This window comes from Hippocampus bargibanti, linkage group LG06 (genome assembly GCF_051943395.1).
Source record: "Hippocampus bargibanti isolate YZ-2025 linkage group LG06, ASM5194339v1, whole genome shotgun sequence".
NCBI lineage: Eukaryota > Metazoa > Chordata > Actinopteri > Syngnathiformes > Syngnathidae > Hippocampus > Hippocampus bargibanti.
The window spans coordinates 26,848,481-26,867,350 of record NC_142739.1 but is presented as its reverse complement, the minus strand read 5'-3'; the positions used below and the strand labels follow the sequence as shown (position 1 = coordinate 26,867,350).

The 18,870-nt window shown below is 38.5% G+C and overlaps 1 protein-coding gene across 4 annotated transcripts in view; it reads left to right on the top strand.

Annotated features, from left to right (window-relative positions):
• Positions 1-18,870, top strand: part of LOC148897049 (uncharacterized) — a 121,021-nt gene that overhangs the window by 16,778 nt on the left and 85,373 nt on the right. For all 4 annotated transcript variants that reach the window (XR_016115235.1, XR_016115234.1, XM_088998177.1 and 1 more), the window contains exon 2: positions 719-821. Coding sequence is in view for 2 of the 4 variants with exons in the window: in XM_088998177.1 (XP_088854303.1) it covers positions 719-821 (103 nt within the window). In the remaining 2 variants the exon portion in view is untranslated. The remainder of the gene's footprint in view (positions 1-718; positions 822-18,870) is intronic.

Genomic DNA, 18,870 nt, shown 5'->3' with positions numbered 1-18,870 from the left:
AAATGAGGGCGGCTGTCCAAAATACAATTCAGTACATACATATTGGATTATATAGCGCTTTAACAACAGCTGAAGCTGGAACAAAGTGCTAACATGAAAAAATGGAAATACTGCCCCCTAGTGAAAAAGAGAAAAAACACATTGCCAGAGGCCATATCCAGCACTTTATCGGCACCCAAGCAGGAAAAAAAACAAAACCTAAACAAATTTGGGAAAGGCGCTATACGTCATATTTTTAATTCCCAAATAAATTCGTGAATGGCAGCGAATGAGTTAAAGGAGCAAAAATAATGGGACAAATGAACAATGCTGAGTAAGCTTTGTCGAGAAATGATTTTTGTTTTTATCATAGGCTTCTCCCAGTGGCCCATATTTCATGCCAACAAAAGAAGGTTTCACCTTCTTATATATATATATATATATATATATATATATATATATATATATATCGTATATTGTGTAATATATATGTATCGTATATTGTGTAATATATATGTATATCGTATATTGTGTATATATATGTATATCGTATATTGTGTATATATATGTATATCGTAATTTATGATTATGATTATTATTGATTATGATTATATATAGGATTATTATTATTATTACTATCTACCTATAAAATTTTGTTCGATCCATTGGATTTATTATTATAATATTTTTTTTTTATTGGAGAGGGTGTCGAACTAAATTGTGTCTCATTTGTACACAGCCTAATGTTTCCACGAGATTTCCTCCACGTGCCTCATTCGCCGGCTCACATCGCTTCGTCAACGGGACGTCGTCGCCTGGAACTCAACGTTCAGGAGTCAAAGGTATTGAACGCTACAAGTCACACTGAAGGCAAAAGCTTTGGACATGTATGATGGATTTTTAGAACACAAAAAAAGTTTCGCTTTGCAACAGAATGACATGCAAACTGAACAAAAAACAAAAGAAATGCACATCCGGTTGTATTTTACTTTTCTCTTTGTGGACTTATATAAAAACAGATTTTTTTTTATGCAGAGCAATGGCATCAATAAAAATGTAAACAAGAGCTTGAACTTTTTAAAGGTACGATCAATAAGGGATCGACCACAATGTTCAGACGTATCAAGAGTTATGACAGAAGCATCTTTACTCCAATCCTGTAGGGGGCGGCAGAGCGCGGGTTTTCATATCTTCCCTTGCTTGTGTGGATTCTATCGGATTGGTTGAACATAAGTTACTAAACTTTGTACAAAAGGACGACATTTTGCCTGACTAAAGCGGAATATGTGTGGGGAACCGTTGACAGTGTAAATAGCTCACAAATTTGGCTTTCAAGTTGGTTATTTTGGGATCCAAAACAAAAACATTTGAAAACAAATGTCAGACTGGAAAGAATTGTTTTCATTTTATGTTATTTTTTTTAGGGGGGGGTGGCATTAATTATTTATTTATTTATGCACAAGTAATCCATAAACAGTTTTTGCATGTCTTTGTTGAACCATTTTTGTTTGTCGCCTTTTGAAATGATACCTGCATATATGTAGAGGCACCAATACAACAAAACAAACAGGCTAATAAAAATACATAAAAAAATAGATAAACAACAAACAGATAAATAAATAAATAAATAAACAGGTAAATAAAAAATATTAAAAAAAAAACAATAAAATATGTAAATAAATAAATAAATAAATCTATTTATGAATTAAATAAAAAATCAATAAAAAATAAACACAGATAAATAAATAAATACATTAATTAATTAATTAATTAATTAATTAACAAAATCCATAAAAATAAATATACAAATAAAAAACAAAGAAACAGATAAATAAATCTACACATACATGAATTTATTAATTAATAAAGGAATTTTTGTTTGTCGCCTTTTGAAATGGTACCTGCATATGGGTAGAGGCACCAATACAACAAAACAAACCAACAGGCTAATAAAAATACATAAAAAATAGTTAAACAACAAACAGATAAATAAATAAATAAATAAATAAATAAATAAATACATAAATACATAAATAAACGGGTAAATAAAAAATATAAAAAAAGCAATAAAATATGTAAGTAAATAAATAAATTAATAAATAAATAAATCCATTTATGAATTAAACAAACAGGTAAATAAAAAAATCCATAAAAAAATAAACACAGATAAATAAATAAATACATTAATTCGTTAATTAACAAAATCCATAAAAATGAATAGACAAATAAAAAACAAAGAAACAGATGAATAAATCTACACATACATGAATTTATTAATTAATAAACCCAACAGGTAAATACAAAATCCATAAAAATAGGTAAAACAAAAAACAGACAAATAAATAAATACATATATAAATACATCAATAAATAAATAAGCGGGTAAATAAATAAATAAGCGGGTAAATAAATAAATCCATAAAAAATAAATAGGTAAATAAAAAACAAAGAAACAGATCAGTAAATAAATAATTACATACATACATAAATGCATAAATTAATAAACCAACACGTATCTAGTAGCTATCTATTTGCTTGCTAGCTAGCTTTCTATCTATTTGCCTTACTATTCTATCCGAGATACTTCCGGGTTGAGTGAACGTTGGCGCGTGTTGCTGCCGCTGCTCACCCACAGAAAAACTTATCCTGGGACTGTAAAGTGACCTTGAGGGTTTTGAAAGGCACTTAAAAATGAAAATACAGTAAAGTCTCGTTATATCGATATTCAAGGGAGTCCGAAAAAATATCGATATAACCGGGACTATCGATATATCCGATCCTGTTTGCATGTAATTTTCTCCGTGCGTGCATAGAAATAGTATCGATATAACCGGGACTATCGATATATCCGATATCGATATAACGAGACTTTACTGTATATTATATTATTATAAATAAAAAAACATAAAAATAGGTAAAAAAACAAACGTAATTAATTAATTATAAATCAATTTAAAATTAATTAATTTTAAATCAATTACAAATTAATTTGTTTAATTAATAAACAAACGGGTACATAAATAAATCCATAAAAATAAATAGGTAAATTAAAAATAAATAAATACATAAATAAATAGATTACATATCGCATCGCATATATGTATGTACATAATGTGGATCATATCCGTGTGTGAGTTTGTGACCAGTATTTGTGAAACGTGTCAAGAAATGTATCATTTTTCAATCTTACTTCTTGCTCCCCCATCATCCCACCCGCCACCCATTCACCTTTCCCAAATGACCCCCCCCGACCCCCGCACAGGTCAAACGGCATTACAAATAGTTGTTACATGGAACCAGCTTCTCAATTTGGCACTAGACTCCCTTTTGGGTCTCTTCCGAGCGTCTTTTTTTCCCACTTTTATCACACTAATTGAATCTGGCCGAGCTTGCTGGCAATGTGTTTTTTTTTTGGATTTCCCAACATGTCGCCCAAGGTGTCCGCTCGCCAATGGCCGGGCTCCATCTTCGCGGCCTGTTTCAGCTCACACAGGCGGGACGGCGAGGATCTTTTTTTTTTTTTTTTTTTTCCCACTGCGCCTCCTTGTCACTTTCAGCGCTCTGGCACGCTCCAACAAAGTCACCCCCACCCCCCTTCCACACAACACCTCCCCCTCTTTTATTCACACGGACACAAATATCCACATCCACGCCGTCATTAGCCACACACACACACACACACACACACACACACACACACACACACACACACACACACACACACACACACACACACACACACAAGAACGCAAAGTCCCACCACACACTCCCCATCACTGTTGGCATCCTGGGAGGGACACGCGAGAGGGAGAACAGAGTATGAACATATGTTGCATCGACGTTTGTCGGAGGGGGGGATATTTCTCTTTGGATGTTGTCTCACAAGCTCTGACGGCGTGGCGCAGAAATAAGTCGCCCCCCCCCCCCCACCGCACTCTCTTCCAACCCCCCTTCTCCCTCCACCGTCCAATTTATTAATCCTTTTAGGCGATGTTCTCTGTTCAGAAATGCAAATTGAATCAATCTGAGGCTGACTTTAAGACTTTTCAAGTGGGATTTAATTAGAAGCCGGGGCCTGGAGTTTTTAATGAGAGAGGGGGTGGAGAAACAGAAAGAGAGAGAGGGGGGGGGTGAGAGAAAAAGACAGAGAGAGAGAAAGAAAGAGAGAGAAAAATTCATTGGGAGGAAGAGCGCGTTTGCGGTTTTGATCTGGGGTCCTGCTAGAGAAAGGATACACAAACACCCACAACAAACGCACACATACACACACACACACACACACACACACACACACACACACACACACACACACACACACACACACACACACACACACACACACACACACACACACACACACACACACACACACAAAGTTAGAAACATGCACGCAAATTCACCCTGAGTTTGGTTTTTCCCTCATCTCCGTCTTCTGAGAGTTCAAGCAGACATCTTTTTAAAAAATATACATATACAGCGAGACCTCAACTTACGAACTTAATTGGTTCCCAGACCGACTGTGTAAGGCGAAAAGTGTGTATCTAAAAAAAAAAAAAATTCCCATAGGAAACCATTAAAATGGGAATAATCCGTTCCCGGGTTTCCATAAAATATACTTTTCAACTAAATAAGCCTTAAAACGACACACAACATACCTTATTCTATGTATAATAAATGTGCCATTGTATTGTAATGAAAGAAATACACTGCATTGTATCATAAAGTCACTTTATTTACATTTGTGATGGTCATTGATGGAATGGCGTTGGAGGTCGAAGGTCAAAGGGAATTGCTGTTTGGAAAGAGAGGCGCATGACATGAGGACTGTAATTAAAGAAATAAACTTTGCTGTAAAATAAAGTTTTATTTACCTTTTTGATGGTCGTTGTTGGCTTATGGAAGGAGAGTCACCTTCCATAAGGACTGTTGGTAACATAACCTCTGGTGCTGTTTGGTCGTGTGCTTCCGCCGAAGATCACTCCGCCAGCCATGGTGGGTGTGTATTATGAAAATAGTGCTTATTATAAGGTTTAATTTTCATAAATTTGACGTTTGTAAGACAAAAAGTTTGTAAGTTGAGGTGTTTGTAAGTTGAGGTCTCACTGTATATATTTTTTTTGTTGAAATTACGTCTCCAAATCTGCCTTGCAAAAAGTTTGTCGGTGTCAAAAGGAATCGACGTTTGACTTTGGACTTGAATGACGTTGTGAGCGGGTGGAGGGCAGGGTTGGAAAGATGGTACCGTGCCGATGTTTGTTGAAGGGGAAAAGTTCACTTTTGGAAATATTAAGAGTAAAATATCGCAATGTTAACTAATTGACTGCCAGACAATGTGGAAAAATGTCTACTGCAGTGCCAGGGTTTTTGTCATTGTCACTCAAATTGCAGGCTACATCAGCATTCAATTCAGCGTAAGAAATCTTAGTCTCTGTTCTTTCATCGGATAAAAATAGTTAATTCCCAAGTTATATGGGGGTGGAGTTATCTGAGCTTGAAATTGAGGCGGCAGTACAAAATACAATACATACATATTGATTTAGTACAGTAAAGTCTCGTTATATCGATATCGGATATATCGATATCGGATATATCGATAGTCCCGGTATATCGATACTATTTCTATGCACGCACGGAGAAAATTACATGCAAACAGGGTCGGATATATAGATAGTCCTGGTTATATCGATATTCTTTCTGACTCCCTTGAATATCGTTATAACGAGACTTTACTGTATATAGCGCTTTAACAATAGCTGAAGCTGTAGCAAAGTGCTAACATGGACAAAAGGCAAAAGCTGCCCCAACGTGGAAGGGAAAAACTTTGCCAGTGGTCTGACCCGTGCTTTATCAGCACCCCTCGCAATAAAAAAACAAAACCCCAACAAATTCGGGAATGGCTCTCCACATCATGCTTTTCAATTTCCCGAATAAATCCAGGAATGGCAGTGAATGAGTGAAAATAGCACCCCTAAATTATACCGATTTGACCTCTTCTTCTTCCATCCTGTGACCAAAAAGGTCACAAACTTCATCCGGGTGAGGAATTCTTGTCAATGGACCGCAATCTGGCCACATCCCAGGCCCCCGACCGCCGAGTCGATTCGCCTTCACGCATGCCTTTCGCTTGACTCACCAAGCAGGACCGAGACACCCGAACGCGGTGTGTCATCAAACAAGCACACGCATGTGTGTCATCACAGCCCAACTATTATTTCCGTGTTTATTATGTTTATTTTTAGTTCTTGTGGCTCTTTTGAACATTTACCAACCCTCTCGTCACTCGAGTACCGACGATTGTAATAGACAACGCCTCCTTCAAAAGGAAATTTGCCGCTCGGATTCATCAGAGGCTTTTTTTATTGCCGTTTGGCTTCCGTAGACTCTGGATGATACTTTTTTTTGGGGGGGGGGGGGGTGTATGGTGTCATTGGAAATGGTATGGGGTGGTTAGTCCATGGTGCCAGGATGTGGTTTTGTTTGGGAGCCCTTTTCGCCTTTACCGCCACCCACTCAAAAACGGGGTCATGGAAACAGCATCGGTATTTTTTTGAGGGTGGTAGCGTGACATCTTCACATAACTGCCAACTACAGTAAAGTCTCGTTATATCGATATTTAAGGGAGTCCGAAAAAATATCGATATAACCGGGACTATCGATATATCCGACCCTGTTTGCATGTAATTTTCTCCGTGCGTGCATAGAAATAGTATCGATATAACCGGGACTATCGATATATCCGATATCGATATAACGAGACTTTACTGTACTTCGGTTTTGCTGTAATGAGTCCGGTTTTCATTATCCCGTTACAGTTTATTAACTCATTCACTGCCATTCATGAATTTATTCAGGAATTGACGTCGAGCGCCATTCAACTTTCAAAACACTCAAGGTCACTTGACAGTCAAAGGATACGTTTTTCTGTGGGTGAGCAGCGGCACCCACACTCGGAAATAACTCAAATTGATAGAAAGCTATATGGTCTGTGTAAGCTCTCAGTCGTACAGGAGTGATCCATCGATGAAAAGGTTTCTTCAGCCGTCATCTGTACTTCTTTAAAGGTGTCGGAGGTTTCGCTTCTTATCCAAGAAACTTCGTCAGCAAACTAAAGTCTTACTGGTAGTTTAGGCCCTTTCTGTGTGTGCGGTTCATTTTCTGAGTTGAGGAATCCACTCAAGTCGCGGTGGGGGGGGGGGGGGGGGGTGACTCATGAGTGCTACTAAATTGACCATTTCCACTGTCTCACAGGAAATGTTGTTTGTCTATGTGGCAGGTTGGGGGAATATAAAGAAAAGCTGCGATAAATGTCAGGAAGATTATTTCAATCTTGCAAAGCTTAGGACAAAACAAGAGATAGCAAGCAAAACAGCAATTTTCCACCAGCACTTGTAAAAGAAGGACAAGATATGAGGGAGGACGCCGCTTTTAAAGTCAAAATAGCCGTCCGTCCCCCCCCCAAAAAAAAATGTTTGACAACCGCCCTCGCGCTGTCAATGTTTAAACAATACTAATTAATCTCCGTTATCGAAACATGTAATTAATCTCCCTCTCTCATCCATTATGGCAGTCTCTCTGTCTGCGCGTTGGCATTTAATGGAACATGAAAGGGAAAGCCGAAGAGCAAATGCTATGTAGCAATCCTGGCGGGGAGCTCATTGTGGGACTCACATCAGAGAAGACAGGCCGAGAGGCAGACGGACGGACGTGTTTTGACAAACAGACAGTTGGTCCAAAAACTCCTCCCCATCCGAGCGCCGTGTGCCACCTCGCTCGTTCGCTCGCCGTCTTTGAACTAAGGCCTTCATTAACAATCTGCTGATTAACAAGCTGGGGAACACAGGGGGTAGATGGATCAGAGGCGGGCAGATAGACAGCCAGAGACATGGAGAGAAATAATAAGAGCGGGGATGCGAGGGAAGACTGCATTCGCACTACGGCGCTACATTCAGACTGCATATTAATTCTCTAGGCAACAACACTAAAAATACAGCTTCATTAAAATAAAAAAAAAAAAAAAAAACTGTGGCAAGAAAAAGAAATGGCTGGAAAAGTTTGGACGTGACTCAAACTTAGCCGCAATGCGAGGAAACATTTCACGAGCTTGGCTTACCACTTTGTATTAACAATTAGATTGTACATTAATCAACAAGCGTACAGAAATGGTGGGGTGGGGGGGGGGTGTCAAATTACGAGTGATGCTCAAGCTGATTTTATTTATTTATTTGTTTATTTATTTTAAATGTTCTTATTTATTTTTGTTTGTTGATTGATTTATTTATGTGTCCATTAATTTATTTATTGTTAATTTATTTATTATGTATTTATGTATTTTTATTTGTTTTATTGATTGATTTATTTATTTTTATTTGTTTGTTGATTGGTGCATTTATCTGTCTATTCATTTATGTATTAGTTTATTTATTTATTCATTCATTTGTTGATTCATTTTTTTATTAATTGATGTATCTATTTATTTATTCATTTATGTATTTGTAATGTTTTTAATTCATTATTATTTGTTTGTCGATTTATTTATTCATGTGTTAATTTACAGTAATGTCTCGTTATATCGATATCGGATATATCGATAGTCCCGGTTATATCGATATTTTTTCGGACTCCCTTGAATATCGATATAACGAGACTTTACTGTATTTTTAATTTATTTTTATATTTGTTTGTTTTATATTTGTTTGGTCATTGATTTATTTTTATTTGTTTGGTCATTGATTGATTTATTTTTATTTGTTGATTGATTGATTTGTCTATTTTTTCATGTATTTATTAATTTATTTATCTATCTGTTTATTTATTAATCTATTTTTTTACATATTTACTTATGTATTAGTTTATTTATTTTTTCATTCATTTATTTGTTCATTCATTTATTGGTTGATTTAGCTATATGTATTCATTTATATATTTTTAATGTTTTTATTTTTCATTTGTTTGTTGATTTATTTATTCATCATTTATTTATTTATTTTTAATGTATTTATATTTTTTTATTTGTTTGTTTGGTAATCGATTTATTTATTGTATTTTTTTTCTAGATTGATTGATTTGTCGATTCATGTATGTATGTATTTATTTATTTATTTATTTATTTATTTGTACTCTTTTTTTATTCGTTATTTCTTTGTTGATTGATTTGTCTGTGTCCATTTATTTATTTGTCTTTTAAATGTTTTTTTTTGTTTGTTTGTTGATTTATTATTAATTAATTTATTTATGTATTTACTTATTAATTAATTTTTAATGTATTTGTATTTGTTTGTTAACCGATTTGTTCGTCTATTTATTTAGTGATGTATTTATTTCATTTTATTTTATTTTTCTACTTTTTATTGATTGCGTCTCCTTTCCAAATGATTGTTTCCAATAAGCCAAAGAACAAGCGAGTTGAACGAGGTTAATGAAGGACAGGGGGCTTTCGTCAGCCATGTTTTCTGGGAAATCTCTGTCAAATTACAAACGTATGACCTTTTTGTTCATTAGTCTCGTCAATTGTTATGATTGCAACAAAAAAAAAAAAAAAACACAAAACTAGTCTGGCACCAACTACGGGCACATGGTTTGACGGCATGCCATTGTGTGTTTGCTTCATTTGGCTTTCGTCCGTTTTGTTATGTTCCAGTTGAGGCCTCATTAATACCGAAGCTGCTAGACCATGAAGACAAAAGAGTGGGCGCCAGAGCAAACTTTTCACGACGCTCTGCATTCCGATGTCAAAAGGAAAAGCACCGTGACAGACGACAAAACTATTGCGGCACTCCTTGGCAACGCCGAGGGCCGACGTAACGTTTAGGCCCCATAACCTGATAAAACGACAAGCTGTCCATTGTAGTAACCGCTGTCGCTGAAAGTGATAAAATCAAAGATCAGCTCGGCGGGGTATTTATTTCATGGGAAAAACACAGACCGCAAAATCAGAAGAAACGAAGCAGACTTGACGATTTGCATACCAACACATCTGGCCAACACAAATTAAAATGCAACCCGAAAAGAAAAGTTCTGATTTCATTTAGTTCTCTTTAAATGTATTTTTCGCAATAGAGTTAAATACCGAGTACAGTAAGTGGAGTGTCTAAAGTCTTTTTCAGACGTTAACAGCTTAATAGCCGGTGTCTTTAGCGCAAGTATGCATGCATGAATACATACATGCATACATACATACATACATACATACATACATACATACATACATACATACATACATACATACATACATACCTGCACGCACACACACATACCAAGATATGTAGACATGTACATACAAACACATGTGGGTACTACATATAAACGCATGTACATACATACAAACGTACATACATATCTAACAATATATGTACGCATGTACATACAAACACATGTGGGTACTACATACAAACGTATGTACATACGTACAAACACACGTACGTACGTACGCACATAAATACATACACACTCACACTTACTCGCACACACAAATACATAAATACATGTATACACACATACATATGTTACGTTATGATACATTACGTTACATAGGCATCCATTAGAGTGTGTTGGAGGGTCTCGGTTGAGAGTTCTTTGTATTTATTCACATTTGACTATGTGATGCATTTATCCATTTTTATTTACGTCGGCTAACTCGCGTGTGTACGTGCGCATGTGTGCGCATGCGGTGGTCCCTCTGGTGAGTCTCCTTAACATCAAACAGCTGGAAGTGATAAAATATTTAGGAAGCACTGGGAGTTTGTGAATATTAATACGGCCTTTTCCTTCTGTCTCTCCAATCCCCCCCCCCCCCCCCCCCGTCGTCTTTTTCTTTTTCCTTCGTCGTTTGCTGCCTCCTTCGTTCCGCGAGCGTGCATCAGGCCCGCCTAGCGCCGCTACATGTGTCCGCGTGTGCCCTCTCGCGACCCCGATGATGGCGGCGCATCACAGCGCTTTAATTGGGAGTCGCCGAGACCCGCCGGCACGGGCGGTGAGGAGTTGACCTCTGTCGCGCCGGTGGCGTCGGCTTCTCACCGCACGCAATAAGCCGTGTCACATGTCCAGTGTGGCGCCCGGCGACGGAAATGGACTTGGCCATGGCGTACCCCTGCGCCATGTCAAACACGAGAGCAGACTAACAGGCAGACATATGAACAAGCACCTCCGTATTGCCTCTTAACCGCATTTGGTGTTCGTATTTTTTGGGGGGAATCCAAGCCTTTTAGTCCACTGCATAGCTAGCGCTGGATTAGCTAAAGCAAAGATACACAATAAATATGTAATGCCTTGGAGGTTCCGTTGGGAAATGAGATTCAAAATGGCTGCCTTGTATATATTTGTTAGCCTTTAATAGTTTATTGTTCGGAACTATGTTTGCAATGCTATTTTGTGTTTTCCTAGTCATCTAATTTTAATAAAGTAGGGTGACTACTAACCTCTCAATTACTCTCTGATCTCATCAGTACGGCACTAGTTAATTGTTCGGAACCATTTTTGTGATAACCATTTTATATTGGAGTTAGTGGTGTACATTTATATTCGTAGTAGCTTCATAAAAGGACCCACGCCGCCCGCCCCCGGTACAGATTCTGTTCTATTTCCTGCGGGGATTTCGTGCTGAAGAGCACCATGAACAGACCTGACCTTTCCGTCAGCAGCCATCTTGTTTGAAGGTGCAGCTCACCTTAAAGCCTTCAGCCTAGAGCGATTATCGCAAAATGTATTTTACATAACGATCAAAACCAACAATTCGGATGACGAGAGGCCAATCTTGACTTGTCGCCATGCAGGAAAACAGGTGGCCCGAATGCTATTATATCGCAGGCCAGGCAGGTGGGTAGGATGCCGCTTATTGTACCCGCTTGTTGTAGCATCGATGTTGAGAGCGCCGATGTAATTACGGGCATTCTGATAAAAATCAATCTCCTTTCTGATGCTGGCACCATTTCGAGAGAGAGAGAATGCAAAAGAGTAAAAAGAGAGAAAGAGAGATAGAGAGTGCAAGAGTGTGAGAGAGAGTGTGTGAGATAAAGAGAGAGGGACAGAGGGTGAGCAAAAGACAGTGAGAGGGAGTGTGTATGTGTGTGAGAGAGAGAGTGAATGTGAGAGAGAGTGTGTGTGTGTGTGTGTGTGTGTGTGTGTGTGTGTGTGTGTGTGTGTGTGTGTGTGTGTGTGTGTGTGTGTGTGTGTGTGTGTGTGTGTGTGTGTGTGAAAGAGAGAGAAGGTGATACAGAGGGAGAAAGAGAGATATTAAGAGAGAGAAAGACAGGGAGAGTTAGGTTGAGTGAGAGAGAGAGAGAGAGAGAGAAAGAGTGTGAGAGAGAGATTGCAAGAGAGAGTGTGTGTATGAGAGAGAAATACAGAGTGTATAGAGAGGGAGAGAGAGGGAGAGACAAAGAGGGAGAGAGATAGGTTGAGCGAGAGAGAGGTTGAGCGAGACAGAGAGTGCACGATTGTGAGAGATAGAGCGAGTGTATGTGAGAGAGAGAGGGAGTGCAAGAGAGCGAGAGATGGAGCGAGTCAATGTGAGAGTGAAACTGAGAGAGTGAGATGGCGAGGTTGAGCGAGAGAGAGAGAGATGAGGTTGAGTGTGCGAGAGATGGAGCGAGTGAATGTGAGAGTGAGAGAGAGGGAGATAGAGAGCGAGTGAATGTGAGAGACAGACAGATGAGGTTGAGTGAGAGAGAGTGCAAGAGATGGAGTGAGTGAATGTGAGAGTGAATGTGTGTGTGAGAGAGAGAAAGATAGAGTGTGTGAGAGAAAGGGAGAAAGAGATAGAGAGTGCAAGAGTGCCAGTGAATGTGAGAGTGAATGTGAGAGAGATGAGGTTGAGTGAGAGAGAGAGAGAGCAAGAGTGCGAGAGATGGCGCGAGTGAATGTGAGAGTGAACGTGAGAGAGAGAGAGAGAGAGAGAGAGAGAGAGAGAGAGAGAGAGAGAGAGAGAGAAAGAGAGAGAGATAAAAAATGGCAGAAAGTTTGAGGTGGACTCATGAGAACTCCATCTTTGCTACCAATGAAGCTTTTTGTGGGGGCTTGGCTAGGTGGCGCTATATCTCCGTATATTGGGGGCAGGAAAACAATGGCTTGTAATCCAGAAAGTTTCCTTTCCTCACTCCAATTTTCCCTCCGTGGAATGTATTTTTTTTGGTGTGATAAAGACAGCACACATATGTTGCTGCGTATCAAAAGACCCATTTCTTTCTTTTATATTTAAACCGATTAAAATTTACGGTAATCGTCCAGATGTCGTGATATTGAGTGCAATAAAGAGCAACCGCTTTTATATGATCGGCATGCCATAGATGAAAGGTCACTAAGAAAGCTTTTTTTGTTTTTTATCTTTTGATGTTGCACTACTGACGTGCCATCAAGAGCCTTCAACCTCAACATGGATTGACTTAAAGGACAACCGACACCATTTTGTTTCCTAACTGACATCAGAAAGATGTTTTATAGCATCTAAAATTTCGACTTTTAACTCAGAATTCCGACTTTTAGCTCATAATTCTGACTTTTAACTCAGAAATCTGACCTTCAACTCAGAATTCCGACTTTTAACTCAGAATTCTGACCTTTAACTCAGAATTCCGACTTAAGTAAGAATTCCGACTTTTAACTCATAATTCTGACTTTTAACTCAGAATTCCGACTTTTAACTCAAAATTCCGACATTTAACTCAGAATTCTGACGTTGAACTCAGAATTCTGACTTTTAACTCAGAATTCCGACATTTAACTCAGAATTCCGACTTTTAACTCATAATTCTGACTTTTAACTCAGAATTCCGACTTTTAACTCATAATTCTGACTTTTAACTCAGAAATCTGACCTTCAACTCAGAATTCTGACTTTTAACTCATAATTCCGACTTAAGTCAGAATTCCGACTTTTAACTCATAATTCTGACTTTTAACTCAGGAATCTGACCTTCAACTCAGAATTCCGACTTTTAACTTAGAATTCCGACATTTAACTCAGAATTCTGACCTTTAACTCAGAATTCTGACTTTTAACTCAGAATTCCGACTTAAGTCAGAATTCCGACGTTTAACTCAGAATTCCGACTTTTAACTCAGAATTCTGACTTTTAACTCAGAATTCCGACTTAAGTCAGAATTCCGACTTTTAACTCGGAATTCCGACATTTAACTTAGAATTCTGACTTTTAACTCAGAATTCCAACATTTAACTCAGAGTTCCGACTTTTAACTCAGAATTCTGACTTTTAAGTCAGAATTCCGACTTAAGTCAGAATTCCGACTTTTAACTCGGAATTCCGACTTTTAACTCAGAATTCTGACTTTTAACTCATAATTCCGACATTTAACTCAGAATTCCGACTTTTAACTCATAATTCTGACTTTTAACTCAGAACTCCGACTTTTAACTCAGGATTCCGACTTTTCACTCAGAATTCCGACTTTTAACTCAGTATTCTGACCTTTAACTCAGAACTCCGACTTTTAACTCAGCATTCCGACTTTTCACTCAGAATTCCGACTTTTAACTCAGTATTCTGACCTTTAACTCAGAATTCCGACTTTTAACTAACTATGAAGACCATTGTCCCAAAATGCAATGTATATATAATGTGAATTTGTCGTTTGGTGATGGATGAAAAAAAAAATCATTTGGAATGAGATCTGGAGGATTGTGACTAAAACCCGAGCATGTGATTCCGATTATTTTCAGAGGAAAAAATTGACTTCTATTGTGAAAGGAAGCATCTGCAGTTCTTTCCACTCTCATTAAGTTCCCCCCCCCCCTTTTTGTTTGATAGCAATCTGTACAGTTCCAATTTTTTGAAATCGTCGACATATACTTGTTGCTATTGTTTTTTTTTTTACTCATTCACTTCCAGATGATGTGCTAAAATGCGTCTTTTCCAGTGCCAGGGTTACTGGCATTTTCACTCAAATTGCAGGAATATCGAGTTTAAGGACTAAATAAACATTCAATACCGCGTTAGAAACCCTAGAGTCTATATACCGTACCATAGAGTTACAAACTGTAGAATCTCTTCTTTCATCAGAAAAAGAGTTAATTCTTAAGTTGTATGGGTCTAGAGTTATCAGAGCTTGAAATGGGGCGACTGTACTGAATACAATACATACATATTGATTTATGTAGCGCTATAACAATATCTGAGGCTAGTAACAAAGCGCTAACACGGACAAAAGGCAAATGGAAAAAACATGGCCAGAGGTTTGACCAGTGCTTTCTCGGCACTCCCATTAACTCATTCACTGCCAGACGATGTGCAAAAATATGTCCACTCCAGTGGAAGGGTTTTTGTCATTGTTTCTTGAATTCCAGGACCCACAGAATATTGCATTTTACGACTACATAAACATTCAATACAGCGTAAGAAACCATAGACTCTCTTCTTTCATAAAAAAAGAGTTAATTCCTAAGTTGTACGAGTCTGGGGTTATCTGAGCTTGAAATGGGGGCAGCTAAAGAAAATACTATACGATACCTTTATAAATTGGTTGATATAGCGCTTTAACAACATCTGAAGCAAGTAACAAAGCGCTAACATGGACAAAAGGCAAATGCTGCCCCATCGTGGAAGGGAAAGAACATGGCCAGAGGTTTGACCAGTGCTTTCTTGGCACTCCCATTAACTCATTGACTGCCAGACGGTGTGCAAAAATGTGTCCATTCCAGTGCCAGGGTTTTTGTCATTTTCACTCTAATTCCAGGACCCACAGAATATTGAATTTTAGGACTACATAAACATTGGATGCAGCATAAGAAACCTTCAACTCTCTTTGTTCAGCAGAAAAAAAATGAATTAAATCCTAAATTATATGGGTCTGGAGTTATCTGAGCTTGAAATGGGGGTGGCTGTACAAAATACAATACATATGTATTGATTTATGTCGCGCTTTAACAACATCAGAAGCTAGTAATAAAGCGCTAACAAGGACAAAAGGAAAATGCTGCCCCCTTGTGGAAGGGGGAAAAAAAAACATGGCCAGAGGTCTGACCATCGCTTTATCTACACCCCACGCAAATTCAGGAATGGCGCTCAATGTCACATTTTTCAATTCACGAATACATTCGGGAATGGCAACGAATGAGCCCAATTAACTCCGAGACTCTATTGATTCTGAAGTTACAAGTACGCATGGATGGTTTTTAATCCTCACGACGTTTTTCACCTGCCAAGGAGACAAAAGCACAAGAAGTGACAGAAAACAGCACACAAGTACTACGCGCATACGTATGTACGTACGCAGCTGTTGAAGGAGAGAAAAGACAGAGATGGAGTAGAAAGGCGTTAGCGCGGAGAGGATTTATGAGCGACGGGAGGGTGGGCGGTGTCTGTTGGCGATGGGCCTGGGCCTTCTGTGGTCCACTTCTCTGTAATATTCACCACTCGTAAGGCTCCCATGTGTCTGCCTGCGGCCGCACGCACGCATTGCAGACGGCTCCAGAAGAATCCAGTCGGTGTGCAATTATCCTTCCGCTGTCATTGGCCAGTTAGCATCCGTTTGCTCTTTTGTCTCTTATCACACATTTCATTTTCCATTCATCTCATCTTTCCATCACCCGACGGTCAACTCATCTAGTGAGTGGCGGCTAGGTTTGGAGATACAGTGCTACCTCGGTTTACGAACCCCTTGGCTGACGAACTTTTCGGTTTACGAATGTTAAAGGACAACCGACATCACTTTTTTGTTTCGTAACTGACATCAGAAAAAAACGTTTTATAGCATCTGAAATACCAAAAACACGCAGTATGATATTTTTATTCAAGTGCAAAACACCAACAAAAATGACTTGAAGTGTCCAAAATCTGCAAAAAAATTGAGCTGCGAATTGGGCATTTTCAGAAAGTCCCGCCCCCAGTTCGTGACGTCACACCAAGACGTCTTGCATTGCTCGAGAATCCAAACAATGGCTTCAGATTCTGAGAATATACTTTCTTGTTACACATCCAGTTATGCATATGATTCAAATAGTTCTGAAGAGGAAAGCATACATGTTTGTGATCAATTAAATAATTTATTCAGTGTCATTCCGTGTTTTTCCTCTTAAAATTTCCAACTTTCGTGAATGTGTACAATTTCGACAATGGTCCTTTCCCAGTCTGTTGACACCATGTTGAACACTTGAGCTGTCTAGCTATCTATCTGGCAAACTAGCTCGCTATCTAGCTGGCTACATAGTTAGCTATCTAGTTGGCTACCTAGCTAGCTATATTTTTGCTATCTATTAGCTATCTAGCTAGCTAACTTTCTATTAGTTATTCCGGGTTGAGTGAACGCTGGCGCATGTGGCTGCCGCTGCTCACCCACATTAAAATGACTCTAAAGTGATCTAGAGAGGTTTGAAAGCTGCTTATAAATACATTGTGTTATTATTATTATTATTATGAAAAAAAATCTTCAACGTCTCAACTGCTTCATGTCACAAAGAGGGTACAGCAAGTGCTGAATAATGAATGACTGTTTGTGTTGTCATATTAGTTTGGTATTTAGTTTTTTGTTTTTTTTAACTTCAATTTAACGCCGCGAGAGTGGCTGCCTTTCCAGCAGTTCCTGTATTTTATTTTTCTACTTCTTTCTGTCCTTTCCTCTTCCTTTCAGGACTTTACTGCTGTGTTACTTCCGAGTAGATAAACAATGGCTGCCAATGCTCACCCGCACAAAAAAAAGTTCTTAACCCATGTCTGTAAAGTGTCCTTCAGAGTTTTGAAAGGCGCTTAGAAATTAAATGTATTATTAATAATAATAATACATTTTATTTTAAGCGCCTTTCAAAGCTCTCAAGTACACTTTACAGTCACAGACAAGCATAGATACTATACTAAATAAAATACAATTACAAATAGAATACAATAAATAAAATACAATTATAAATAGAGAGAGCTACACAGAAAATGCTATTTTAAATAGGTTGGTTTTGAGATGGGATTTGATTATTATTATTAAATTATATGTGTCTGGAGTTATATGAACTTGAAATGAGGGCGGCTGTCCAAAATACAATACAAAACATACATATTGGTTTGTGTAGCGATTTAACAACAGCTGAAATGGGAACAAAGCGCGAACATGGAAAAATAGTGAAATTCTGCCCCTTGTGGAAAGGAAAAAAACGCTGCCCATGAGTCCATGGCCAGCGCTTTATCGGCACCCAAACAAGAAAACAAAGAACACATTCGGGAATTGCCCTGTACGTCATATTTTCAATTCCCGAATACATTCGTGAATGGCAGTGAATGAGTTAAATGTCAAACGGTGACGTTGGACCAAACTACAAAATCTGTGATGATATCCGGTATCCCTGACTGACTTTATAGACGATGATACTGTGAGTTTTATTATTATTTACATGTTACATGTCATTTAGGGCATAACATTGAAAGGGTTGATTGAAAACAATGCAGACTTTTAGTGAGGGAGCGTTTGATAAATCTTCTGGGGCCGTACGTGCGGGTGGTGCTACGCATGGCGGAGAGCTGAGATTGGGTGGCGTTTCGTCCTTGCATTTGTTTGACATTTGTCAACGTACATTTGCGAGACATCGTGCTGCCGTTCTGTCGACGGCAAAGTAGTTGAGACGGAATCGACAGCGCTGCTGCGAAAGGTGCACAATGCGACAACGGTGGCGGCAGCGCCGCTGTGGAACAGGTCAGGGCCGATGAGGACTCGCCGAACAAAGCGACGTGGGAACAGCGCGGTGCGGCGAGTGGGGTGGAATAGCCTAAATAGGACTGCGATATAGGGGATTTTTATCTTGTGTGTGTGTGTGTTTGTGTGTCTTGGTTGCCATGGTTACAGGAGCTACAGGAACTACTATAGACAACACGAACGCAGTCTCTTTATACATCCATCTATATATTTTATGATCCTCTGTATCCTCACAAAAGTTGCAGGAGGGTGAGGGGGTGGAGCCCA